The sequence below is a fragment of the Ixodes scapularis genome, unplaced genomic scaffold (genome assembly GCF_016920785.2).
Source record: "Ixodes scapularis isolate PalLabHiFi unplaced genomic scaffold, ASM1692078v2 ptg005107l_1__unscaffolded, whole genome shotgun sequence".
Lineage (NCBI taxonomy): Eukaryota > Metazoa > Arthropoda > Arachnida > Ixodida > Ixodidae > Ixodes > Ixodes scapularis.
In genome coordinates this window covers 23513-50775 of record NW_024610441.1, presented here as the reverse complement: position 1 = coordinate 50775, position 27263 = coordinate 23513, and the positions used below count along the sequence as shown (strand labels likewise).

The window sequence follows — 27263 nt, the reverse complement described above, 5'->3', positions numbered from 1 at the left end:
CTTTCCACCTTCTTTTGTGGTGCACCGGCGTCCATTGTGAAGAGGATAGTGTCGGGGGTCGGGGAAAGATTAGACAGGCGTTGGAGGATATCTGTTGTATGTTTAACGCAACTGGCCAGGTTTTGTACACTAGGCTGTAGGACAGAATCCACAAAAGCGGAGATGAAGTGGGGCAGAATATGGCGGAAACAATAGGTCGGCCAGGGGATCCAGCTTTGTGAATTTTGGGAAGGAGGTAGAATGAGGGCGGCGCGCCGGATGACGAACGATTAGGCGATTTGCAGCGGGGGGGGGGGGGGGGGGGGGGGGGGGGGCTTCGATTAGGAGCTTTACGGTGGCTGTAATTTTATCTTGGGAAGCGTCGGTAGGGTAGGAGGTAGAGGGTTCGTAAAAATTAGAAACGGATACCGTCGTTGAGTTTCCTCAGAGTAGAGATCACTACGCCAGACCACTACCACGTTGATGCTATAGTTACAAACGCGGCGGTGTTTGAGAAAGGGCGTCTGTTGTTGCTGGTTTCAGACTACGTTAGCGTGTGCGTCTATTCAGAAGGGGCTTTATTGCCATGGTGACAATGACCACATCAGATGGGCTTTATCGTGCGGAAGGAAACGGCGGGTGTGGCGGGATCAGGTGGGTGCTTAATTTTCTTCGGTGTGCTTTTCAATTGGTGGTACGTGAACAAAAAAGGTTGGAAATAAGGACTTAGCGCAAATAGCTGATTTTCCTCAGCGCCTAATACCTTTAAACGAAATGCATGTTTTAGTTAAGAATCTGAACTAACTTTTCTCATGCTATTATTCTATCATGCTATCATTCTCATGATATTAATCGTGACGCATTTAAAACAAAATAGCCTGCAACATTTGAATGCCAGTTTTATTGATCTTCAGATATAGATTTCGTTATGTTAATTGGAAGTTTTTCGACTCTATCACAAATTAGCTTGTCGTAGAGAAATATTTTGCGGTCACCGCAAAATTGTTTGTAATATTTGGTGCAGTTCTTATTTAGAGAAGTTTCGTTTAGATTTTTATGCCTCACCCACATTTCGCAAGCTGTTTGGCAGGGCATGTTTTCACCTGAAAAAATATTGAACAGGGTTATATTCGTAATATACACTAAACAGTCAAGGATTAAAAAAAAAAAGAGACGGATCTAGAGTTTGGTTACCCATAGGTATAATGAATGAGCCCTATCACCCCCGTATATCCACGTTATCTTTGGAAGTTCTTTAATATCAAGTGGAATGCAAGTAGTAATAAAACACGCTTTTCGAGTTAAAGTGTTAAAAATTTGTTGGTAGAAAAGTTTTTTTTATATATAATGGCCTTTTTTTTTACAGAGATCGTTTCAGAGCCATCAAACTTGAAACATTAAATCACCCTATCTCACACTCTAATTTCTGTCAAAATACTATATGAACACACACACACACACACAAACAAACACACACACACGCACACACACACACACACACACACACACACACACACACACACACACACACACACACACACACACACATGGGGAAAGATATTTTATTCTACTGTGAGAAAATAAATTAGCACTTTAAGAAACATTAGAACTGCGGTGTCGTAAGATGGAAGCCAACCAAGAGCCTAAAACGCTGACCAACAGCATCATTTGCATCTACAGGCGTCCTTGTTTTGTCCTGGGGCTTAATGTTTCCAATATACGCGAGTTGTATAGCATTAAGATTATGTATTTCATAATACTATCTGGTCATAAATGTTATTCTACGCATAGTTATTTTAATTTCATGGTAGCTGAGTTTTTGTCGGGCATACTCCAGCTGAGTAACACCTTTCTTTGTTTTTGGTCTTGATCTGCTGTTTGTTGACACGGCACACAATTTTGTGATTTTGAAATTAGAATTATCTTTGCTTGTAAATTTTAAATGTACATTTAATTACGCTCCTCAGATGGTTGATATCACGAAACAGTCCATGCCATACATTCTTTGTCACCGACCGCCGGACTTCGACAATACAGTTGTTTTCACTATTTATATCTTTTCCTTTCTCTTACTAATGGCTAAGTATTAACTGATTGGACAGGTGTTTGTCTTCCCCAGTGTTAAAGTGATAAATAAGATTAGTCAGATGTTTATGAAACGTTCGAACAAATGTTTTTCGATCTGTACTCATTCAAAGAAAACGTCACAAGGGTGGGATATCGTCTTTATTTATCGTGACATAAAAACGCTGACTTAATTTCTGAATTTTTGTACAATTCAGCGTAGACATGTTCTCTGGAATCAATTTCTTTGAAAATTGATACCGGAGAAACTATACCCTGGTTTATCTGTGTGTCAGTCTACTCTTTTAAGACCTGGCACATGGCTATTTTATTTGTTTATTTCTAGCTTCCATCTAACCAAATCACAAAAAACGACCGTATTTTTGTTCCAGCTGATTCCAGTAAGATAACAAGTTGTTAAATGTTTGTTCACTCCAGTTTTTTCTTTTTTTACCGGCATGTATCCCGTACACTTATTTATGTATCTTTTCTCCGTATACCTTTCAAGGTAGCCAAATGTGGATGTGACATTGTGTTTTTTTTTCTTCACTCTGATGCCTCAAAACAACAACAACAACAACAGGGGGGGTTTTGCTTTTATTCACTTTTTTGCGACCCGGCACTCTAATGTTATATTAGTTAATGATTTTTTGTAAACACTAGCTAAAAGCTTTTTTTTTACCTTGATTCTTGAAAAACAACATGTTGGTGGATAATTGTTTCGAACTCTCTACATCGAGGTAGAACCTTCTTTTATGAATCATGTGCAGTAGTAAAGTGTCTGTTAGAAATAACAAAAAGCACGGCTAATGGGCGCTTTTAGCACTAATGTTTGCTGTTTAAAGCTGTGCGTTTTTTAAACATTGTTACATGTCACATTGACGTAACAAACAAGAACTGTAAATAAAAAAAAAAACAAAGAAAAATCCAGTTTACCAGTTTTGGGCTTGTGAGCTGGGGAATTATTTTTGCACTGTTTCTTGGCGGCTTGAATAAGAAAGGACAATATGTAAGTAAAACGCAATAAAACCCGGGCAGGTAATATGATCACACATTTCCAGCTTATAAAACGAAAGAAACTATTTGTGTTTAAATGGCGCTCAGCGCATCATAAATTTTAGCCCATATAAATCAACAATTCTTCTAAGAAAATATGTTGAAAGTAAATTTAAGATAACTTAAACAGGAACACGAAACAGCCAAAACAGGAAGACGAAACAGCCATGTTCAAAGGATTGTATGAGCTTTTACTTAGTTTATGTCTGTTGTTGTCCCAGCTTGTATTATTCTTTTTTAACATTTACATTTAATTACGCTCATCAGATGGGTCATATCACGAAACAATTTATGCCGTACATTTTATTAACCGAACGCCGGACTTCAACAATACAGTTGGTTTCACTCTTATTGCGTTTTCTTTTTCTTACTAAGGGCTGAGTATTAACTGATAGGACAGGTTTTTGTCTTCCCCAGTGTTAAAGTCACGAATAAAATTAGTCAGATGCTTAGGCAGCGTTATGTATATGAGAAACTCAGTCAGTGGAGTACACGGGAGGACTTGAGCGAACATCACACAGCCGTGATACACATTCGCACGCCGGTACGATGCCCATCCCAATCGGAAGATGCAGGGGTGGGGATCAAGTCCCGATTTAGTCTACACAAGGCGCCACCTACTTATTAATAAAACATTTATTGACTGACTGAAAATAAGGAATAGAATGTATGACCGGCGACGACGGTGGGGTAGCTGTGTTCTGTTTTTTTTTAACAACGCTCTAGCCGGTTTGTGTATTTCGGTTGAGGACAACAATAAAGAAAAACAAACAAAAGTGTCATGAATTGATCGACCACACCGAAGAAGTATTAGCTGCTGCTAAATATAAACCCTGTCCGGATATGAAATGCTTACCATCGTTCCAATGACTCATCAACACGACGGCGCATTTTGTATCGGTGTAGACATAAGGGTAGCAATATTCCCCCGTTAAGTTTACACCTGAAAGGGCAGTACAAATCAAGGTGCGCTTTTTTTTTTTACCTGTGCAAGCACTGAACGAGGTTGAGGGCATGCGGTGATGATTTCATAATTGAAATACGTTAGGAGGTTGAACTTCACTCTCAGAGTTCCCATAAGAGTAGCCAATCGTGATGCGCGTAAAACAACATTCAATAGCTTTTTGGTTTATTCAGCTCAGTTAGTGAGAAGGCCGGGTGGGATCACAACCCGATGGCATGAAATTTCATTTACAAAAAGCTTTTTTGTATTTGGTCACTGGCAAAGAAGATGTAATGTGATTTCATTGTAACCGTTTGCACTTCTTGAGACGTCACGTCCGTCAATCTCGGTGCTTACGGACGGCCTCAGCGCGGCGCCGTTCTTGCGCCCATTCTTCATGAACCGAACAGGGGTACAATTAGGTTTCGATATTTTCCGAGTCTTTTTTTTCGCCAAATTCGGAAGGTGGTTTTCGGACTGCAGTTTCTGCCGAAAGTTCGGAGTTTATGTGTCCTGGACAAAACCATATACCTTTTTTTCGAAATTTGTAGACCTAGGACAATCAAACCGTGACATCACGCGCGTCCGTCCGTCACGGCTCAACAGCTAAAATTGAGGGAACCGTTTGTCCCGCGCTAAATGTGGCTGGAAACCTGAATTTGCGTTTGGTTATGCATGAAATCAATTTTCCCGTGAATTTCAGTAAGTAAACCTCAGTTGATTTAAAAAATGAGGGTACCGGAAATTTTATCGGACGCCTTTCTTCGAACACCGATTCATCGAACTCCGTTTCATCGAATCCATTAACGGTGTTTCATCGAATTTCACCTCACCCAATTTTGGAGCATTATAGTTGTAGGGGACGAAGAAGAAGAGAGGGACACGGTGAGGAGCGAGGGAGAAAAAATGAAAGCCGTTTACAACTCCCTGTAACACCGAATTGGAGCGCAGCTCTTGAGGAGGAGGAGGGAAGGGTACTGAGGGTCACGTGTTCTCGGGGCGGGGGGGTCATGTGACCTTGGGGGGTCACGTGACACCCCAGAAAAATTTTTCCGCTAGATTTAGCGGGGACTTTTTCCCGCTATATCTGGCGGGGAAATTTTTCCGCTAGATTTAGCGCGGAATTTTTTTCGCTAGATTTAGCGGGGAATTTTTTCCGCTAGATTTAGCGGGAAAATATTTCCGCTAGATTTAGCGGGGAAATTTTTCCGCTAGATTTAGCGGGGAACTTTCACCGCTAGATTTAGCGGGGAATTTTTCCGCTAGATTTAGCGGGGAAATTTACCCACTATGCACCGCGCGGTTACGCCGACACCGACGCCGACGCCGCTCAAGCCGGAAACGGGCCCCTAAGAGCTGCGCTCTAAAAAACGAAAAGGGCGGCACATGACGGCTCTGGCGGTGGCAGCTGAATCCGGCGGAGCTCAAGAGCGGAAGCAGCGACAGCGCGCTCGACCCAGGATAAATTCTTCATCGCGGACCCAGACCTGCATCATCGGGACAGACCGACAACACAACCGCGGTCGCCACAACCTGAGAGGCCAACGCAGCAGGCAGCCCACTGAGAGAACCGTATTTACGAAACCCTTCCTCATGGTCGCGGGTGTCGCCTGGTTTCTCGGTGGGTGAGCGAACGGAGATCGGTCCAATCGGGCGGGGGCAATAGGACACCCACGTGAACTGGCGCTTCCAACGTGGTGCACGATCGGATTGCTGCTGCTCCTCTTCGTCCCGGGAGGCCACACACATCACGCTCTCTTTCTGGACGGAAGTTTCCGCCCAAGCCCGTCGAGTGTATAGACCATTCCATTTAGCGCTCTCTGGGCGGCACCATTTTGTTCGACCGCAGCGCCCTCTCCACACATCCGGGAAGTTCAGCGGGTTCGGCGGGGTAAAACGAGAGAGAGGGCACGCGCCCGACTCCGCTAGCAGACGACAAACCGGGAGTTTGCCGTTCTCCATCTTTGGGCTGTATCGACGGGCTCTACACTGTTAGCAAGTGCCGTGTATTTGGTGAATATTTGGGGTGAAAAACACGCTATTTACACAAATTACCATAAATTTACACGATGAGTAACGGATAATACGTTCAGATATCATGCGAGGTTGTAAAAAACGTGTTTTGGTTCGGTCATACACGCATAACCGTGTAGCCGACCTCGATAACACGCATCGCCTCCGGCGACGACCGCGGCATTGCCGGCTATCGAAGCACCGGAATGCTTGGGGACACACTTAGAAAGGACCGTCGAGACAAATGCCGCGGAAAGAAACATGTCTCGGAAACAGATAAGCACCAAAAGCAATTACGCCATGTCGCGGGACGTTGGCGAAACCCGCGCTTACCGTGGCTCGCCGCCATTTTCTGGTCGATGGCAATGCGGCTTCCCTCATGTCGCCCATGTTTACATTTAGTTTAGGGCTCTTGATAATAGTTTCTTACACACCACAAATAAAGTCATGGGTCCAATTATTCGTTCAAAACAGTTAAAATGGATATAAAAAGCGTGTCTTCGATGTGAACACGTGACATTGCAGTTGGTTTCGTTTTTGCTTCAACCTTCAACTGCTTCAACTGCAAGCGATCTGGCCGATCTGGAAGCAAGAGCCGGTTGGCTTTCGTTCTTTTTGTTTGACCGGAGAAATTTCTGGCAGCCGCTATTGTTTTGGTTTGACGGGACGCGAGAAGCTTCGCATAGAGCTTCGCAGTTTGCGAGCACATAGCGAAGACGTGACCGGAGAAGTGCCCCTGTGATGTTCCCGGAAGACGGAAAGTACCATTCGTCGTGTGTGCTTTGAAAGCGAGGGGAGTCACAGGGTCCACGAGTGCGCAACCACAAGCCAAGGTTCACGACAGCGCTGCGTTCTTCGGCGATCTCGTTCTGTTTGGGTCAACACGGCGATGCGAGAAAGGGCCGAAACGTTCGTGGTGTGTGGTGCGGTGCTTGTAGGTAGAAACCCGCACTAACGCGGAGCTCATATTGGTTGTTGTGGGGTTGCGTTTGACGGGTTTAGCCCCGTCGTCGTCAGCTGATCCGGTCCAGCTGGTCGGGGAGGACGCAGCGAGCGTTCTGAAAAGTAAATCTTCCTTCGTTCCGTTTCAAAATGTGGAAGATTCCCGACGCATACCGTGAGTAAAATGCTGCGGACGTTTTCAACAAAATTACGTCGTTTTAATTGAACAAGGGACTTCGGATAGTTTCCCTAAATCTGCCGTTTCTATGCTTCGTGTCGTTAGACTGCATTTGCACAGCGACGTGTTCGCACAGCGACGCACACCGCTCGAGTAGATGATTCGGTCCCGCAAACGACCGGTTATACAGAATTTCAGGGAAACTTAAGTCACCACCGATGTTTTCCTGTAAATCTCGTGTGACTCGTGTGAGATTGTTGCACTCATCATGCGGTGTGAATAAACTAGGGCAAGATTTTCTACCTGCCCACAGATGCATGAACTGAGACCAATTTTTTACGTAGAGAACTTTCTTTACATTGGGAAGAGGCCCGAATTTGTCTCTTTTCCCTCTGGCACTGCCCCAAGTTTCAAGTTGCAGTTTCAGTAGACATACCTACTAACAGGTACAAACTGCTCTAAAGCAGGTAAAAGACTGGGAAGTCAGGACGGTGCGGACACCGTGTTTTGCGCTTCTCGCAAGGTGACTGATGCTTTTGCGAGGTATGCGGAATATGCAAACGATTTTGTTATGCCCTTCGTTTGCGTCTCCAGAAAAAAGAATAAGATTATTTACAAATTTAGGCGCAATCACAAGCCAAGATTTACGATAACAGTGCGTTCGCTTCGGTGGTCCGTGTAGTGGTATTATACGCTGCTTTCTGCAACACCGCGTCATGACGAAGAGCTGGAACGGTCACGGTCTGTGCTGGGCTAGCGGTTGACAGAAACCCGCATCGCCCGCATCGGCACCGAGTGCACTTGGGCTGTTGATGCTCGAGCCTTTCATACGCGGCTTGTCGCCAGCTGATCCTGCTGCTCGACGGTGAGGAAGCGGCGAGTGTGACCTCTGAAGTAAATGTAAATCCTCGTTCATCCAGTTATCCAGTGTGAAAGTGTGGAAGATGTCCAACGTGTACTGAGGGCGGGAACTACGAGCGTTTTGCCTTGCTTTTATAACCGAAACCAGAGCAGCGAGATAATTACCTTGCGTACTCCAAAATGACGCAAGCAATAAGTTTCAACAGGTCGATTACGTCACCGCGGATGTGGGCGAGACTGTGCACTGTTTAAACGCTTGCAGTATCCACGAGTGCTACCAGAAAAACGACGTCAACAGAGAAGGAGCTCGCGATTTTAGCATAATGCAGTGCCACGGGCTCGTGAATTTTCAATGTGACTATATAAAAATATTAAAAAAAAAAAAAACGCATCAGCGCCACATTAATGATCACGAATAACACCGGTCACAAACTCCCAAGCCTCACCGCTTCGCTCGACACCAACACGACATACGACAACAATCTGCATCAAAACGCCCCAAAAGTGAAGGCGTCTGCTCCCGTACGCGTACTACAACTAGCGGAAGTGAAGTGTTGGGCGGATGTCCTTCACAATAATATATATATAAAATGCCTTGCGCAAGTATAATTTCCATTGATTATTGAATACGTACTGATAAAATCCCAATCATTTGTTTTTCTATCTGATTCAAGCGAGTCGGACTGCTCATAACACTGGTCGAGCATGAAAATAACAAAAATTTGAACTTTTTCATGGCTGGTTTAAGATTTATTGTTAGTACATCGTTGTTTTTCGCAAAGGACTAATTTTACAGATTTTGCCTCCATACTTTTTAAATGCAAACAGTTCTTACATACGGCTGTCCATTGTGCCGTGTTTTGTGTCTTCTTCTATAAATCGGTAACGATCAGCGACCAAAGAGCTCACCCGTACATGTCAAGCATATATACGCCGCGGGGAGAGTCCGTTGTTAGTAGGAAGTGTCGGGCGTAGTGTCGGTGTTGTGTTTGTGTATGTGTCGCTGTTGTGTCCTACGTGGTGCTCGTGTTGTCTGTGATGTATGAGAGTAGCAGTCTACTCGTGATAGTTCCAAGCGTATTAACCGACTCCTGCTTCTTTTTCATTGGTTGCTAGAAATCGCACTAGGTGGCGCAAGTTACCGCCCGATTACAAGAGTTTGCTTGAGCTATTTATCTATGGAAGTTCAATATTCGTTTTTTTGTTTTGTTTTTGTCTAGCGGTTTTGTCGTAGCTGCCGACGCCACCGACCGCCGACGATGCACGTAGGTACCTTTGCACGTAGCTACGGCCGCCGCTCGGAGACTATTTACTGTGCATAAAAGACATCGAACCAGAACGAACGCGTCCTGTATGCTTTCAGTTCGGCTGAAAGGCGCGGCTGGCTGGGCTCGTCCCTCGCCTGTTCTCGGCTGCTGGCCGCCATGTTTCATAAGGAACACGTTGAACCGTGCTTCTCGGAAGGCAAATACGGTGTAGCGTGTTAACTTTACACAGCACCTCATGTGTAGACGAAAAACACAGATGGCTCCGTGTAAAACGAACACGTTTCGACGTGTCCGCTATGGGACAACGGTTTACACGTCTGGGCGTGTTATTTTTGCTAACAGTGTACCGAACACCGAACTCTCGCTCGTGGCTGCCATTGTGAAGTGGTTCGCGTTCTTAGAATAGTTGTGGCTACTCCAAAATCAGCCTATAGCTCTCTGTTGCTCTATTTTGCTAAATGATAAACTAGCATATCTTTTTTCCGTTACTTAAATAGCAGTTGAGTCAGCCGGCAGTACTACCCTCAGCTACTGCGTGTATTGCGGCAGGAGAGCACGTTTTTATTTATTATTTCAGACTTCCACTCATGGTCGCTAAAGGCCTACACCAGTACGAACTTTTGTATAGTAAAAAAGGTACAACAACCGGATTTTCTTTTCGCCAAAGAGACCGGCCAATCTGACACAGTTTTTCCTATTTTTGTTTTTTATTTGCACGCAGGTAACAGTGCAATTGGACCCTGTGAGTCTTTTTATCTAGCATAGTATTACACGATAACTGGCATACCAAAATCTGCGCATCTGCGCTTGAAAGTTCCAAAATGACGCGATTTTAAACAGAGTTTGCACGCCAGCCGGACGCTAGCTACAGCCCACTCGGCGGAGCGGACAGCTTGCGGGGGAGAGAGGGAGCGCATTTTTTTTTTCTTTTTTACCCTCTCTGCTATGACCCTAATGGAACGGTCTATAGACCTTTGCAAAAAGAGCGCTCCGGCCGCCGCCATTTTGCGAATCGAGCGACCCCTATCAGCCAGAAATTTCTGGCACCCGCCTGAGCTGTGGAAACCCGGTCAGCGTGACTCACCACCTGCATTCTGCATTCGGAGTTCGCCGGCTTTTCTTGGAAGTTTTTACTTTATTCGCCTGTTTAGGATGCTTACCCTTTGTATGTTATCTTCCACTGTGAGAACCAGAGAATACCAGGGCACGTAGCCTGCTCGGCCTTCGCAGGAAACGAACGAAGAGAGCGAACGTCAAGCAGCCCGCGACGCAGGCAGTTCGACGTTCTTGGAGGATTATTTCCGTTGAGATAATCTCCAAAAAGCCTTCCCGGCTGCATTCCCGGTCTTCGCGAAAAATAGCTGATAGGGTCGGGTCCGGGGTGTGGGGACAGAATAGACACGATCGTTCATTTGCTTTGAAGCTGTGCAAAAATGCTGCTCTCTTCTACATGTTCCCCAAAACACGCCGGATTCCGTCCGATTGTCGTGAAGTGACTATCGTCGACACTGTATATTGGATATGCTGTGTTATTTGAGACCTTTCTCAAATCCTGTTCGGATAACGCGGCACCGTGGGGTACGTACAATATATGTTGTTCGATTGATGAGGCTCATTGAGTTTCATGTTGTGGGCGTTGAATATCCATGCAGTTCAGATATCCTGTGTGGTCAAATATTTTGACCTATATAGATTGACACGGCTGAGTGTACGGTGCCGTAAAATGATGAACATAAAATGAAACAAACATTCCAGTTGCATTTGTTCTGTCGCGCACGGACTCACCAAAACAGCTTTCATTGCTTTGTTTTTGCTCCCAAAAATAGAGCACTGCTTTCTTAAATACCTCTATAAATTATGTTCGCCACAAAACACAAAATAAAAAAGAAAACGCGGCAATTTAGCCTCCACCAGCGTCCGGAATTGCGCCTTCGTAGGCTGCCACAGCTCACTGACGAGAAACTCCACAGCTCAGCGCAGTCGGGCAACACTGACGTACACTCTCAAAACCAGGGACGCGCGCTGTAAATCGCTTCGTTCGAGACTGCCGCTGGAAAGGTCTATACACCAACTCAACTCTCCTACGTCACGCCGCGGTGGTGGCACGCCGGACGCACTTCCGGTCTGGGGCGGTGGGCAGAAGTCGCCGTGCCAGACATGCATTCCTGTGTTCCTTTGGAAGAAACGAGACAAAAAAACCTGCCTTCTCGTCAAAATGCTGCGATGGGGGCTTTACCAAGAGAATCTGGAAAGGTTTGAAGATCAGTTTTCATGTGTTTCTGCCCCCTCCGTTCGTCCGAGAACGTGGATAGTAGCCGTGAAAAGGGCAAACCAGACGCTTTTGAACTACGATTGCGTGCGCGGGCCACAATTTGTGGTCACCAGATGTATTTGCTTTGTTCCAACATGAACGAGAGAAAAATCCCAAGTTGTCCGGACTACCCACGGATTCAGTGCGTCTTCAAATTCACACGGCCGCCTGATCGTTCGAACTTTCGTCTGCTCTTTCAAAGTTGTCTGCTTTTTGTCGTCTGCTCTTTCAAACTTGTCTGCTTTTTGGCGTCTGCTCGTTCAAACAAAAGCGGCCCGTAGACCAAACTTTCACGCGGTGATTGCAATAAGAACTAATTGCAGGCCTGAAAAGACTCAAGTAGGCTCGGTGTAAACAGTAGATACAAGATGTTGATCATTGGTACCAGTGGCCATCACCGACTTTTTACGCTTGGTCTGTTCCCACTTCCGATTTTCAGTATCGACGTCGATCATCGCCGCTACCTTCTACACTTTTGCAGCACGAGCGACATCGTGACCGAAAATAGCTAGAAGAATATCATCATGGTTTTGGCGTCCATTCTGCGGCATTCATGCGAATGAATCGCCGCACGTCAAATTATTTACGAAACGTTTAGCGGCGTACGAGCCTTGATAATTTCGCTCAGGCGATTAAAGTGGTAAGACATTGCGATGACGACGTAGAATCGACAATTTCAACGCGAAAAAGAGTATGCAGACACACACAGACGCCGACAACGTGACATTCGAATGGTTTGTTGATGCGGGACGCGGTGCTTCTTGCCCGTACACCATTGCGCATGCGTTCCAACTGTCGTCTGCTCTTTCAAACTTGGCTGCTTTTTGTCGTCAGCTCGTTCAAACGACTGCGGCCTGTAAACAAAACATTGACCCGGTAATTGCGATAAGAACTAAGTGCAGGCCTCAAAACACTTTTGAAGGTTGGTTTGGTTAAGTAGGCTAAGTGTAAACAGATACAAGAAGATGTTGATCATTGTTACCAGTGGCCATCACCGACTTGTAACACCCGATTCTACTTGCGGTTTTCAGTATCGACGTCCACCATCTCAGCTACGGTCCACGCTTTTGCAGTCCGAGCGACATCGCGACTGAAAATAGCGAGCATAATCTCATCGTGGGAGTCAGGCTTTAGCGCCCATTCTGCGGCGTCCACGTGAAATGAATCGCCGCACGTCACATTATTCACGCAAAGTTTTGCCTCGTTAGTTTTGCTGAAGCTGCTCAAGTAGTCAGGCATTGTTAGCGGGACGTAAAATCAACGATTCCAACGCGAAAAAGGAGCACGGGGACTACCACCGACGCCAACAACAACGCAATTCAATGGTTTGTTTATGGGCGACGGCGGGCTTCTTGCCCACCATCCACCGCGCATGCGCGGCGCCGGTAGCGTCCGCTAGGGGCGCTCCGATTTGTTTGTAAACATGAGTTGGTGTATAGACACTAACGGTGTCAAGGTCAACACGGAATAAGGGCTTCCTGGCCGAGAGCGATGTACAGGCGGTGTCCGACGTCGCTGCAGGTGCGCGAGGAGGCGCGAATGCACAGGCGGACGGCGCAGTGACGCGGGGGGCCGGGATTTTGCCCACGGCTACGGAGACATGAGCGGGAGGCGTCAGCGAACTTCTACGTTCCATAACGGCGATGTTCGAGACGTTTTCGCGACAGGTGGGAACAGCCCCAACAGTCGCGAATACCGCATCGACGTCCGTACCCGACCCGCGGTTAAGCGTTCCCACACCGAGTTACTCATTATATTCAGGTGGTAAATCGGTGCACGATTTCCTTCAGGACTTGGACGCATACATAGCCGCGTGAGGGGCATCGGACACGACGGCCTTGACGCAGATCGTCCCGATAGCATTGACGGGCGACGCCGCGCGCTGGAGGCGGCTGCAAAGACCGTTCTAGTCAATGGCAGACTTTCAGGTGCGAGTCACGGAGGAATTTGTACCTCCTGACTATGAGATGCGGATTAGGGACTAATTGGCTAGCTGCACTCAGCACTCGCGCATTACAAGAACTCTACTCGAGGGCTGAACCTCCACAAGGGCTTCAAGTGGGCCTGGGGCCGAGAACAAGAGGTACCCTTCCCTTCGCTCACGAAGGCGATAGCAGATACAGCCAGCCCGTGCCTGCCAAACCTTAACCGCCCGTTCGTTGTACAGACAGATGTGAGCGACTACGGTGTCGGAGCGGTGTTATTGAAGGAACATGACGGGCAGCTACGACCAGTGCCATTCGCCAGTCGAACCTTTACGCCGCCAGAACGCAATTACAGCGTGACGGAAAAAGAGGCGCTAGCCGTCATGTTCACGTTGAAGAAGTTTGACTTGTACTTAGACGGGACCACTTTAGTCCAGACAGACCATGCCTCTCTAACCTGGATTCAAAGGTTGAAAAAGTTGGCGGGAAAGTAATACCCCTACCGCACGGGCAACTCGAATGCCATTTACAACTATAATGACATTTGAGCGGACGGCCAATCAGCGCGATACTCCGGGCGTAGCGCATTCCACGCGCGACAGATTGCGAGCTGATTCGCCGATCACACAAATGTCATTCATTATAAATGTCATTCGAGTTGCCTATGTGGCATGGGTATTAGTTAGGTAGGCACCCACCTTACAGAAAAACCCCTATTAGCGGCGAGATGTTTTGGTGGCGTTCTCCTATGGTTTCCTCTCGTGACGTCATTGCCTCGCGAACAACAAGTTCGATGGTATTTGTAATGAGCATGGTGGAAGCTTGTAATCATTGCGCGCTGAATGCAACACTGCAATCACGGTTAAAATTGAAGTTCTTACATTAATTTTATTTCGGTGGATGAGAAATCCTGTCCTGACGACATAGTCAGTATTCTGCCAATCATGGCAGGCTGACCACAGCGACGCTTTCGATCTCTCGCGTCTCCAATACAGTTGAGTACCAAAAAGACTCGACCAACAAGGTTGCAGACACACTTGCTGGGGCGCCCCTGCACCGTGGTCCCAAGATAGTGTTTGGAAGAAGGAGACGCAACCAGGGGATTGCGAGACGCATGCCCCGCACTGCCGCTCATAAGCGAGACAGCAGGGAGGAGAAGCAACCGAAGTTCGTCGCAGTGTTAAGGCTGCTTCACACAGACTCCTTTTCTTACGTTGCGTTACGTTAGGAAACGTTACTAAGAAATCTGTGCTTCGTATTAAGCGTGGCCACCAATTCAAGGAGAGAGCCTGGCACGCGACGTTCGAGACACGAATTTTTCGGTGACTGAGACGTAACGTAAGAAAACGGTGCAGTGTGAAAACTTAAACCGATCTGAAGTATACGTTACGTTACGACGAGCCTTGTGTCCTTGGTTGCCACGGTAACTGAGCGCATAGGCGTAGACTTCGGGGGGAGCATCGAGGCTCGTACCAGTAAAGGTTCTTTGCTTCGTTGTTCTGTCGACGATGGATGTTTCGTCGCTGCCGGGCGTCGCTTGTTGAAAAGCTTCCGGACGTCCAGCAATTCCGCTCGCACCTGTGACTTCGCTGGCAGACCACCAAACCGCTCAGACGTTCGTAAAGATGAAAAGTAATTTAATAGAAAATTGAGGACCGTCAATCAAGCAAGGTATCAGAAATAGTACGGTGCCAGATATCGGCGCACTTGTTGCCGGAGTGTGGGTTAGGAGGGTGCTGCTGAGAAGTCCGTCTCTCTCCGCTCCCAGTTCCAGACTGACTCATTTCGCGGGAAAAGACCAAAGCGAACCTCTCAAACCCAAGCCAGCGAAACGAACCAAAGCAAGCTTCTAAAAGCGAAGCAAGCGACAACAAAATCAAAGCAAACTTCTAAAAGCGAAGCAAGCGCCAACAGAACCAGAGCAAGGGGTCGCTCTGGTGAGGCGAGGCTAGCCCCGCTCCCCGGTCATAACTCACACGGACCAGGTGGCCCCCGCACCCTAGTTATATGACACCGGACAAAAGGCGCATCTTCGAAGAAAGCCTGTTGGTCCGAACCAATTTCATTCTTTGGCATTCCGCCGCTTAATATAACATGGAACAATTTTAAACGAAAATAAATGGGGTTTTGCCGCACAACCTTACAGTACCTCCCCCCGGGCCCGGGCCATGATCCTTACCGAGACGCTATTTACGTGCCATGTAACGAGCTTCTAGTAGTGGCAGGTAAACAAAATAACGCCCACGTTGCCTTTAATGACAAAATACATAGAAAATGGAATCCCAGCGTGTTTTCGTTAGCTTCGATCTCCAGTTCTGGCGAAAAGGTAACGAGCACACTTGCAGACAGGCACATACATACATATACCTATATGAGTAAACACAGTAACACAAGTACATAGATAAATTCAAATTAAAACAAAAAGGCGCAGCGAAGAATAATTATATTAGCGTGAAAAAAGGAAACAAATTATTTGGTGGAGTACAGACGCTTATCTTCCCTGAAAACAGTATGTCGCATACCCACTCAAGTTTCGTTACGTTCATAATTCAAAAACCAAACTTTTGGTGAGATAGGGTAGTAATTGTAGTTCTGATGATTCGACAACAGCGTCAAAACGACTCAGAAGTGAGAGTAAAACATCTAAAATTCACTATAACGCTCCAAAATTGGGTGAGGTGAAATTCCATGAATCGGCGTCAAGAGATTTGATGAAACGGAGGTCGACGTATCGGAGTTCGCTGAAATGTTTACTTATATGATGAATGGGCTTTCGTTGAAAGGCGTTCTTCCCGAGCAGATACTTGCAGAGTAAAGTAAGGGCTCTCACACCAACCACGACTTTTGTCGTCTAGGTAAAAAATCCTATCCGCTCAGGAAAGGCGCGCACAAGCTCCGTCCGGATCCGCTTTGCCGCTAATCCGCTTGGCTGCACACTTCTAGGTCACGGAGATGCTCTTTGTCGTGAACGGCAAAACTCGCCTTCAGTGAGGGAAGGCCTTGCTTGGAACAAAGTTATTGCAAAGAAGCGGCCACTGTTTCTTGAGTCCTTTCCCTATTGAAAATTCCATCAAGATACGTAATTTGGGACACTGACCGCCAGTCAGCAGCCTCGGTGGAACGTGATGGACCATCAGACGTCATCTGATTTTTCATCAGATGGCGTCTGACTGCCACTGCCAAGGGATTTTCCTCAACAAGGGCAGCATTTATATAAGAGTAAAGCTATACGCACTCATAAATATCGCCAAATGCCTCGATAAAACAAAATGTTCGAGAAAAAAAAAAAAAAAAAAAAAAAAAGCAGGACTACCACGGATCGAACCCGCGACCGCTTGCGTACAAATCGGACACCTTAACCGCTATGCTTCGCCACAGCTACAGACACTCGATTTGACTATTCGTTTTATACGAGATGCTTCTGCTGCAAATGCAGTTAAGCCGTCAACATGTTGCGCAAAGCACTCGTACATCACTCGCCGTACTTCAGTTCTACTCACCTGCCATGTAGAGTACTTTCGCGTCGTAGAACGATCCTTTTGTTCGCGCGTCATCGGCCCAGTAGACCTGGTACACCTTGTCGTCTTCAACTACACCGCTAAAGTCCCTTACATCGTCGGAACTCACAACAGGCTGGGTCTTGTCGAGTAGAAATTCTACTAAAACATAAGACATTGTAGAGCCCGGGCAGGATCGACAGGTTGGAGCAAGCGGGCAAACAAAACGAGTCGAGAGCGATAGTTCATGAAAGCTAGGCGAAGCATTTATGGGCGAAGCGAAGTGCGAAGTGTCGTGTTCGGCGCTTCGGTGGGCTTCTGATCAAGGTTGTCGGTCGGTTGCGTGTCATATCTCTAACGTCAGCGGTTTTATGGGCTCACGTCCCGAAATCGTTTTCTCGTGCATAGATTACTTTTCGTATTCATAGATTTGACGAAATAGTGGTATCCGAACGAACTTTACGTCCTTTGACCGTACTTCTGTCTGCACGTCAAAGCTTTCTGACGTACAGTCAGAGACAATCGATGTACAGTCAGAATCACCACCAGGACATTCTGATGGCATTTCGCGGCGGCCGACTGCCACCAGGAAACCATCAGAAAGCCGACAAGCGGGGTCTGACTGGAGTTTGACTGTCGGTCAGAGTAACTTGTTGGCCAATCAGACATGCTTGACGTACAGTCAGGCACAGTCAGCGGCCCACTAGAAAACAATGACTGCCAAACAGCGTTACATTGATGGATTTTTCCTTCGGGTTCATAACTTGAAAGATATCACTGCATTCATTTTTTGTTCGGTCGTATGGGCGTATCTATGGCATTTCCAGCAAATGACGATGCGCTCAAAGAGCGATTTGGCCATAAAAACGCGATTTTCACAGGTACAATCAATGTTTGAAACACCAGGATCATTCTGTTCAAGCAGATTTTGTGCTGGAGGGCAATTGATTTTTGCACTCCCGTCATTCGCGTTGACCTGCCTCTAGGTGCCGCAAAAGAGGTGCGCAGAAATTTTTATAACGCATTAAGCACAACTGCAATTGTTTACTTTTTAATTGTGCCTTCTAGGACAGTGTCACGACGAGCTGTCAGTATTCCCGCAAATAGAGTCTGACGCTTACCAACTTGATGCCGTGCCACCAATACGTTTTTTGTTGTACCTACAGTTCCATTCAACTGTACGAGGTGGTAGAACGACCGGATTGCGTACCTGAAAACAAGAGTTTGTTACCTGTGCGTTTATAAGCTCCACATTTGTTTTCAATTCAGAGTGTTTGGTTTACTATGAATGAAATCCAATTTAACTTACGATAAACATGTTGTTCCGTTGTACCACTTTGTGTAGTTAGCAAATTTTGTCTCCCCTGTATCATTATAGGGCACTTTCTGTACCATGACACACTTGTTTGTTCCTTTGTTTTCACGGTCACTGTTGAAATTTCTGTACAGCGCGTACATGAAGTTTCCCGGCGCAGCGACAAACTGTGCAGACAGAGAGAAAAACCGTGGATGTGCATATATGTCTCCTAGTAATTGTTGCTTAAAGGGGCACTGACACCCCAAAGGTCGTATTTATTTTTATTGTCTAAAACGATGCAAGTTGCAGTCATAAACACGCAAAAAAAACCGCATCGCAAAAAAAAATTTTCCCGCGCGCGCGCGCGCCTTTTTATTTTTGGCGCTTGATTTTCCCGCCTCTCGCCTCCTCGCTTCTTTTGATCGGTGACGTCAAAAATCAGGAAATTTAGAAGCTTTGTAGGCGACATCTCTATAGCATTTAATTACGGCAATCCTAAAACATGTTTTTTAACGCAATTGCGAACGCACTGCGGCCCTTCTTTTTGAAATACCAAAAATCGGGAGTTCGTTGTGGTGCCGTCTCCTGGATTTGTATCCTCCAACGGAAAACAGGCGACACCGCTCAAAACCGGTCCGCCGCAACGCGGGCGCTCGCTCCTTTCCTCCTCGCTTTGGGTCGCCATGGCAACAGCAGGGAGTGGTGAAAGAAAGTGGACTCTCAGGAATGCGCAATTTTTGACGTCAAGGCACCGGCGCCGATTGCGCGGGAACTTCGAATTCGGCATTTGGAAATTGTTTTTTTACTTCACGAATACTGAATTCCCAAATTTCAAATTTTGAGGGTAATGTCCCGGCATCGTTTTCAATCGTTTCGGATAATAAAAAAAAATATGATTTTGATGTGTCAGTGCCCCTTTAAGAAGTGTCAATATCGACGAACAACGTTACATGTGCCTCCCTCTAATGGCGTTTTGCTGGAGTCGCGGGTCCGCCATTATACCGGGTGTTTCTGCAAAGACTTTCAAACGTCCCTAACACTAACGTTACAAAAACATTTTTGGGAACAAATCGCTAGCCACGGTAGTTTGACACGAGAACGTGAATGAATGAAAAGGATGATGAGAATATCACCCGTGTTTCGCATCGCCGGCCTTGCGCCTGCTGCAGGAGTGGTAAAGTTTAGCTCGCCTGTTCCCACGTGCTTCGAGTCTTCCTAAATTATGGGGGTTTTCGATGACGCTCAGCACGTTTTTAACTGAAACCACATATGTATTTTCACTAATTAAAAAAGTAATTGACAATCTTACGTTCATGTTTTGCTAAGTAATATGTTTTATTACTATCTCTGCCGTCCACCGTGGCTGTCAGTTTGTTCCCAAAAAGGCTGCTTTCTTTTTCGCAACCATACTAGTTTGAGAAATTTTTTTAAAGCCTTCGCAGAAACACACGGTATTTATCAAAAATTACTTATTGTACTACTAGAGATGCCGTTTACCTCGGAAGGTCAGAGGCCGATGGTTTAAAAAAATTCCTAACGTTGTTACAGTTCAAATCCGAAAAGTTCGGAACTTTTGAATCCTGCTGAGGTTCAAAATCGAAAAGGTCGAAAATTTTAAGGTTCCTGAAAGTTCACTCTTACAACTTTCAAATTTCATGATAGATGACGTTTGAAAAGACTGCAAATTTGTTGAATTTATTAGCGCAGCAAAATCGAGAGTTCTAAACGATCGCACTTTTTCAGCGCGATTAAAATTGCAGATTTTGAAGGTGCTCGAAATTTTTAATGTAATAAGTTCGACATTTCCACACATTTTGAACCTTTCGATATTCTTAATTTAATTTTTAATCCCAAGATAAAAAAAAAAAAAAAACTTTCGCGGAATTTTTTAGTATTATCGTGTGGTCACCAATGAAATATGAAATGCACGAGAGTTGTGCTCTTTTACAAAATATTCGTACAAATAAATGTTGTCCATTAAAGGGATATTGTAAGATTGGGCGACGCCGCGGGATGTTTCGTTTTGTCAATTTTGTTAGCGGCCCCGCGTCTGCCACTGGCGCACATTCGGGCGAAACATGTTGGACATCCTCCAGGGTGGTCGCCGGACGCGAGGAGTGTTTGTTGTCTTTATGTTTGTATGCGGAGTCGGCTGCCACTCGGCGCATCCTCCGTGGCCGATCGGGTTTCGACCGGGGGGTTCGCTGTGGCGCCACGAAGACGGCGACAGCGACCACTGTCGAAGTTACGCGGCTGTCACCCCGAGTCCGTTGGGAACTTGACGAATGTGCCTTTATGCGCCGTGTCGGCCATTGGAAGGGGGGGGGGGGGGGGGGCGGGGGGGGGGAGCAGCACGATACTCGAAAAGGGATTCAAACCTATTGGCCGATCCCTTACGGAGGGCGAGAAGGACCGAAGTTTGGAAAGCTCGTAAGGGGGCAGGAAGGGCCGGGCGATTTTTGCCTCTGAATTTTCTTGCTTTGGAACGACCGTAAGAAAGTTCGACGGAGATGCTAATTTCCCTACTTGTACATAAAATTGTAGAGAATTTGTAATGTAAATAAAGGTCTTGAACTCTGAACCGTCAAAAGCCTCCCTCATGTATCAAACTACGAAGCCGCCAGACAAGAAGAACAACGACGAAAGTTTATTGTAATCTTATGAACTTTTTTTTAAAAATTTATTTGAATTTACTTTCTCCCTCTTTTGAGGGTCATTGCAGTGAGGGTCCAAGTAACTAAAAGTGGGCAAGAATGCAAGAAAAAAAAATGAAAGCCGTTTAACCTGTAACACCGAATTGGAGCGCAGCTCTTGAGGAGGAGGAGGGAAGGGTACTGCGGGTCACCTGTTCTCGGGGGGGGGGGGGGGGGTGGGGGGGGTGTCGCGAGACCTCGGGGGGGAGGGGGGGGGGTCATGTGATTCCCCAGAAAAAATTTTGACGCTAGATTTAGCGGGGAAATTTTTCCGCTAGGTTTAAAGGGAAAATTTTTCCGTTAGACAGCGGGAAATTTTTTCCGCTAAATCTAGCGGGGAAATTTTTCCGCTAGCTTTAGCGGGGAATTTTTCCGCTAGATTTAGCAGGGAAATTTTTCCGCTAGATTTAGCGGGGAAATTTTTCCGCTAAATCGGGGAAATTTTTTCCGCTAGATTCAGCGGGGAAATTTTTCCGCTAGGTCTAGCGGGAAATTTTTTCCGCTAAATCTAGCAGGGAAATTTTTCTGCTAAATATAGCGGGGAAATTTTCCGCTAGATTTAGCGGGGAAGTTTTTCAGCTAGATTTAGCGGAGAAATATTTCCGCTAGATCTAGCGGAGAAATTTTTCCGCTAGATTTAGCGGGGAAATTTTTCCTCTAGATTTAGCGGGGGAAATTTACCCATAATGCACCGCGCGATTACGCCGACGCCGACGCCGACGCCGCTCAAGCCGGACACGGGCGCCTAAGAGCTGCGCTCTAAAATACGGGCCACAACAGACAGTTCACGTAAGCATTGAGAATCAGGGAATGCTAAATATTGGTTTTCCAAAAGAAAAAGGCAACAAAAACGCAACAAAAAGGCATAGCGGAACAAATTGAAAACGATCTATCATTGTATATATCACATAAAAAGAGGCGGTTTGCGGTTTTATTAATTTAACAATGCAGTGATGGAATGCTCGAAGGAGGACACCGTTTCTATATTCACAATCTCATCCGCCAATAAATTCCAAGCTTCGATGGTCTTCACAAAAAAAAAAAAATTATTTGAAAGTGTTTTTTTTTTTTCAGCCATTTCGCAGGCCACCTGAGGCAAGATTAAAGCTCCACGAGCAGACTTACTAAGTTGTTTCCTCTCTGGAAGAACCGCAAGCTTGTAAATGCAGTAATACGCTTTGCCCCGAGGAACTCAATGACTTCATGGGATATCCGAAGGCGTACACGCCCTTCAGCGGGAGAATTAAAAGCGTTCGCCAAAAACCCAGAATTAAGGGCGGAAAATATAGCCATCCTCTCAAAATACAAGCGTGGGATTGTTATTTACGCGCAATATTCATTCTGTCCGACTTGTTTGTGAACGTTCTGAAGATGTTTTAAGTTTCGATCCAGCATCCCTTTAGACCACCTGAAACTCGGCCACACCGTGGACTGGACGGAGAACGAGAAGAAACCTAAGTGGAAGAGAAAGGAACAGAATGACAGAAGGCAACGTCTCAATCATTTTTATGCTTTTGCTCTTCTACTTTTGGTGTTTCTTGTTCTACCAGCAGTCTTAGGTGGTGTAAGAAAATGAGAAGAACAAAAACGTTTATGTTAGGTAGATAAAAAAAAGAAGAAAACTCGCACGAGCACACACGTGTCAAGTAGCCTGCAGAGTCACCGCAGGAGTAGGCGTTCTGATTACACCATATAATGTACCTCATGGTCGGTCCCAGAAGCCCCACTGTACGTTTTCCGAGAACAATGCTGTGCATGGGCCCGCTCTCCTGAAGCTTCTGCGAAGGGTTGACATATGGCTGATGGACAAAAGCGGAAGTGTCGGAAGCTCCGCGCAGAGGCGCGCTACCTCCCCTGGCTTCTCAGCGCCTCGCGTGTTGCCCCTTTTTTTTTTTTTTTTTTTTTCTCGGTTAAGTGCTACACTCTTTACAAACAAAATCAGGTAAAAAGCTAGTAACTGCAGCGGTTACAACCTTTTTCTGACCTTTACTACATTTTTACTAGCTATTTCCTACTCCAAAGTCGCGGACAAGATGGCGGCGTCTGCTGCATCGCCGATGGCCAGCGTTAGCGACACACTTACTGTTTCGGAACGCAGGGGGAGGTATCCACAAACAATCGTCGCATCAAACATTGTAGGGGAGGGCATGTTGACGGGTTGGGGCAGGCTTTATAACGGATCGCAGCCTCTGTTCTAGCACGTCGTGGAAGCTTAGTGGAAGCCAGCGCTGTCACGAGCGCGTTCATCATTGTTGCACTGGCCATGACCGCTGTCGTGACGTCATTTCCGTTTGCATTCTTTGGAAGCGTTTGTATTTTCGTTATGGTTTTAACTGTGAAAATAGCCATGTAGCACGTGCTAAAAACCTTTCCAAAGACAAGAAAGGTTCATTATGTTTTTGTTTTCCTGCATTCTTTAAAATATGTTTCACTTTCACAAGAGACACTTGGCAATATTGTGCGGCAGGCACTTTGGGGCGGGGCCGGTCGGAGTTTGCGAGACGCTCACTCATTTCTGAAATCTGAACCTGTCGTTTTTGACGTGTGTCGTGTGCTGTTCTCGTGTTCCTGTGTTGAAGTGCATAGTTAACGTTCGTGCGATCGACCGGGCGAGTGTGTGCGTGGACGTGAACTGCTCCGCGGTTAGTTCTAACGAGCCGATGACGACCGGACCACTTGTCACCGGATCCGCAGTTCGACGGGATCGTTCGGCCGGTTCAGTGGCATGGGGTTCGCCGTCCAAGAAGCTTCGCTGCTTCGCTGCTTCGCTGCTTCGCTGCTTCGCTGCTTCGCTCCTACTTGACACTAGGAACGTCTCCTTCGCGGTCTGTGTGTGCAGGGTGGTTGAATGATTCTGATTGAGCTGTCTTCGGTCATGACAGCGCACCGTCACGACCATTCATGTGCGTCGAAAATTGTGTAGCTAGCTTTAGGTCTAAAAAAAAAACTTTTCTGGCATTTACGAGTTTTTTTTTTTTTTAATTTGCTTATATATACCCCAGAAACGCGAGCGTTCGTCGGTGGACTACACCTAGATTAAGAGGCGACCTGCATGTGGTATTAATTTTGCATGCATTTCTGTCGCGCAATGCGCGAAATGAGTTCAGCTGCCGTAGTACTCACCGTAAGTTACAGCCCTCGTTAGCCTCGGGGGACAGCAAGAAAGCAATCTCTCGCCGACGGCGTCCGAATTTGTTTTAATTCTCGATTAACGTAAGCGACGAAAAAGCTAGTTCGCGGCTGATATGCGGGGAAGCGAAGACATAAATGCTGAGAACTGGTGGGGGACGTTGTTGTATCTACTGTCGCAAATTATTTCCCTGTTACTTTTGTTTTCTACTAAGAGATAGAGGCCTTGAATCGTTTAAACGCTTCCGTGATGAAGGATATTGGTGCGAAAAGGCTAGTGTATTTTGGACATTACTCAGTGACGGTGATTCACGACAAGTTTCCGCACTCAAAATGTCAGTATAAAAAGACTCAAGGGCAGTGAAGGGAGTTTGCGATTAAAGTGATTAGAGTAAATGTGTCACGTGTGTTCGTCGTATTTGTATGTGAGTTGTGCTGAATGCATTGTATCAAATGTGTGCTGAAAATATTTGTGTGCAAGATGTGTATCTAGTTGCAAATGTGGAAGCGTCAAAATAAACTATATATACTCGGTTATTGTTTTGTACTTTCAATTAGACGATGACTAGAGTTTTTTGAATCACTAATTTCAAGTTTTAATTTTTGTTGCCGGTGCCATTTTGTCATACGTGGTATAACCACACGCACCTTTTTTTCCACCGGAAATCACTTTACTCCTTGCGTTTCCGCTTGGCCGTTAGTACATACGGTTGCTAGGTACATACCTAGTATCATATGTGTCAAGCAGCTACTAGCTTTTACCTTGGAAACACTACTTGCTCTTTTTTTTAAGAGTGTACACTCTTGTGCTCAACACAGTCTTCTCGCAAAGGAACCCTCGTCTCGCTGTACTCCTTTTCGCTTCAAGTTCGACCGCAGCCAACGCGACGATCCGATGGAGCCAATCAAGCAGCCTTAAAAAGTGAGACGTGACGGCGTTCAACGCCTTTGTTTGTTTGTTTTCAGCGCCTAACCCGATCGCGCTCAGTGAAGGCGCAGTGACCCTGCGCTTTTTTTTTAATGCGTTAGCTTTAGAACGCTCGGTTTGGCGAAAACTTGGCGCTGTCTTTTGTTTGTCAGCGTCGGGGGGGGGGGGGGGGGGGGGGGGAGGGGGGGGGGAGAAGATGAAGGGGGAGAAGGTGACGCGTTCGACGCTCCCATTGGTCCAAAGCGCTGACGTCAACACGCGTAAACCTCTCCCCCACCTTCTCGCCCTTTTCCCGGAGCTGACAAACTGAAGGACATTCGTCAAATTCACGCGCACAGCTGGCGCGGAGCCCGAGAGGAGGCGCCGCTCAACACCCCCTAGATAACAAAGCCTTAGTGTTGAATGAGAACGCGTCATCAGAAAAAGCCAACGCTGGACACAGATTGGAAACGAGTGCCTGAAACGAAGCTGAGCGAAGCTGAGCGCTGAGTGTCAGCGCTCAGCTTCGAGTCAAGCTTGAACTTTGAGACGAACGTTTACGTAATCGTCGTGTCCAATCTGGGCCTAGCGTTGGCCTTCTCTGATGACGCCCCCATCTCATTCAGCTCTACGACTTCGTTATCTAAGAGGTGTTGCGCTGCGGTGCGTCGAGTGCGGGCGTGCTTTGCTGCCGCTTTGCCGTCGCCGGTTGTTCTTCGTTTTGAGTTTCCGTAGTAGCGTCGCGTAGGCTCTGGTGTGTGTGTGTGTAGTTTAAACGATGGATGCGGTTCCCTCCACGAGTCATATCGACGACCGTATTTAAGGGCTTCGACGTACTCTGACCGACAGAGTACAAAAAAGGGGGCGAAAAAGAACCCAGGAAGATCCATTGGTGGATTCTTAGGGAATCCGTTAGCACCACCTTGGAAGCGCTACACCCGCCCCTTTTAGGAAACGCTAATACCGACCCCGTAACGAGGCCAAGAGGCAGCACCAGATAGAGGAAGCAAAAGAGAAAGCCAAAAGAAAAGAGTGAAAGGGTTAGCACTAGCGCTCCCCAAAGGGAGGCGTGTGTGACGTTTCCAAGGGACATGCTAACAGATTCCGCAAAAATCGATTACTGGATCTTCTTGTATCTTTTTGTACGTAATTGGTTCAACCAATAAATTCAAACCTTCATCCCCCCCCAAAAAAAAAAAAACAGTGCCATGACGATGCACTTTTGCCGCTGCTTGATTGGATCAGGATGCGATCCGACTTAAAGTGCAATGGAGTATACATAAGGATGTTTAGGAACAAACCCCGTTACAACCTGTTAAATACCTGGTGTTATTGGCAAGAGACGTTCGATAGCCCCTTCTCGCTTGCGATGCTGCACAATCGTTAAATCGCCATTCTTCCCGAAAATAAATTGTGAGAAGGCCGAAAAAAGATAAAAATAAAAATCTCAGGGTGCAATGATTCTTGGAATTTTTCTCACTTGGTACAAAAAAAAGAAAAAAGCATTTTTTCTTTCTCCCAAACACCCGGTATATCTAAAAAGCGAGATGTAATTTCGTAACCTATGTAATTTAGCGAGATAGACAACATACCCTCAGACTGGATATTACCAGATTAATATCGCTCTAGAAGGTTCGAGAAATCACGCAATCAGTTGAACTAAGCCTATGAGAGTGCTGATAATTGTAAAGTAATACAATATTTTCACAATAAAACTTACACTCCAGACGTCCTGGTCTGACGACGGGATGTTTTTGAAACCTGCAGGTACTGAAACGTTTTGGCATTTGCTTTTCTCGTTGGAGCTGGGGTCGGTTGATGCAGCGTTTATGATTAGCAAAAAGCCTGTAAACAAAGATCCTACGTTTTGCAGCATTATCTGACCAATGGTCCGATGTAGTCTTGGGATCCTTCTGCGTAGAAGCAATCTAGCCGTTAATTTGTCAATGGGAAGAGAAACGAGACGCCGCAAGTCAGTTTATAAAGCGGATAAATTGCAGTTACGGCACTTAACACCTCCTTATATATTATATATTTTATTTCGAAACCCCCCCCCGGGGGGGGGGGAACCCTTATCTATATATATATATCTATATATATATAGAGAGAGAGAGAGAGAGAGAAGAAGAAGAAAAGAACCCTTAGTGAAAACAGCAACAACGGACGATTTAATCTTCGACGTATCGGCCGGAGTCCGGCC

The 27263-nt window shown here is 46.2% G+C and overlaps 1 protein-coding gene across 1 annotated transcript; it reads right to left on the bottom strand.

The window, feature by feature from the left end:
- Positions 1–879: 879 nt before the first annotated feature.
- On the bottom strand, positions 880–26939 carry LOC115320829. The gene is made up of 6 exons (XM_040207866.1): positions 26784–26939; positions 18347–18519; positions 18159–18247; positions 3956–4042; positions 2980–3030; positions 880–1082 (listed from the first exon to the last, which is right to left on the bottom strand). The coding sequence occupies exons 1-6, from the start codon at positions 26937–26939 to the stop codon at positions 880–882; spliced, it is 759 nt and encodes a 252-aa protein (XP_040063800.1).
- Positions 26940–27263: the final 324 nt, after the last annotated feature.

Coding starts and splice junctions, on each gene's coding strand:
- LOC115320829 (XM_040207866.1), bottom strand. CDS start 26,939: ATGCTGCAAAACGTAGGATCTTTGTTTACAGGCTTTTTGCTAATCATA. Junction 18,248..18,346: donor AACGGAACAACATGTTTATC/GTAAGTTAAATT, acceptor TCTTGTTTTCAG/GTACGCAATCCGGTCGTTCT. Junction 3,031..3,955: donor GATGAGTCATTGGAACGATG/GTAAGCATTTCA, acceptor TTCTTATTCAAG/CCGCCAAGAAACAGTGCAAA.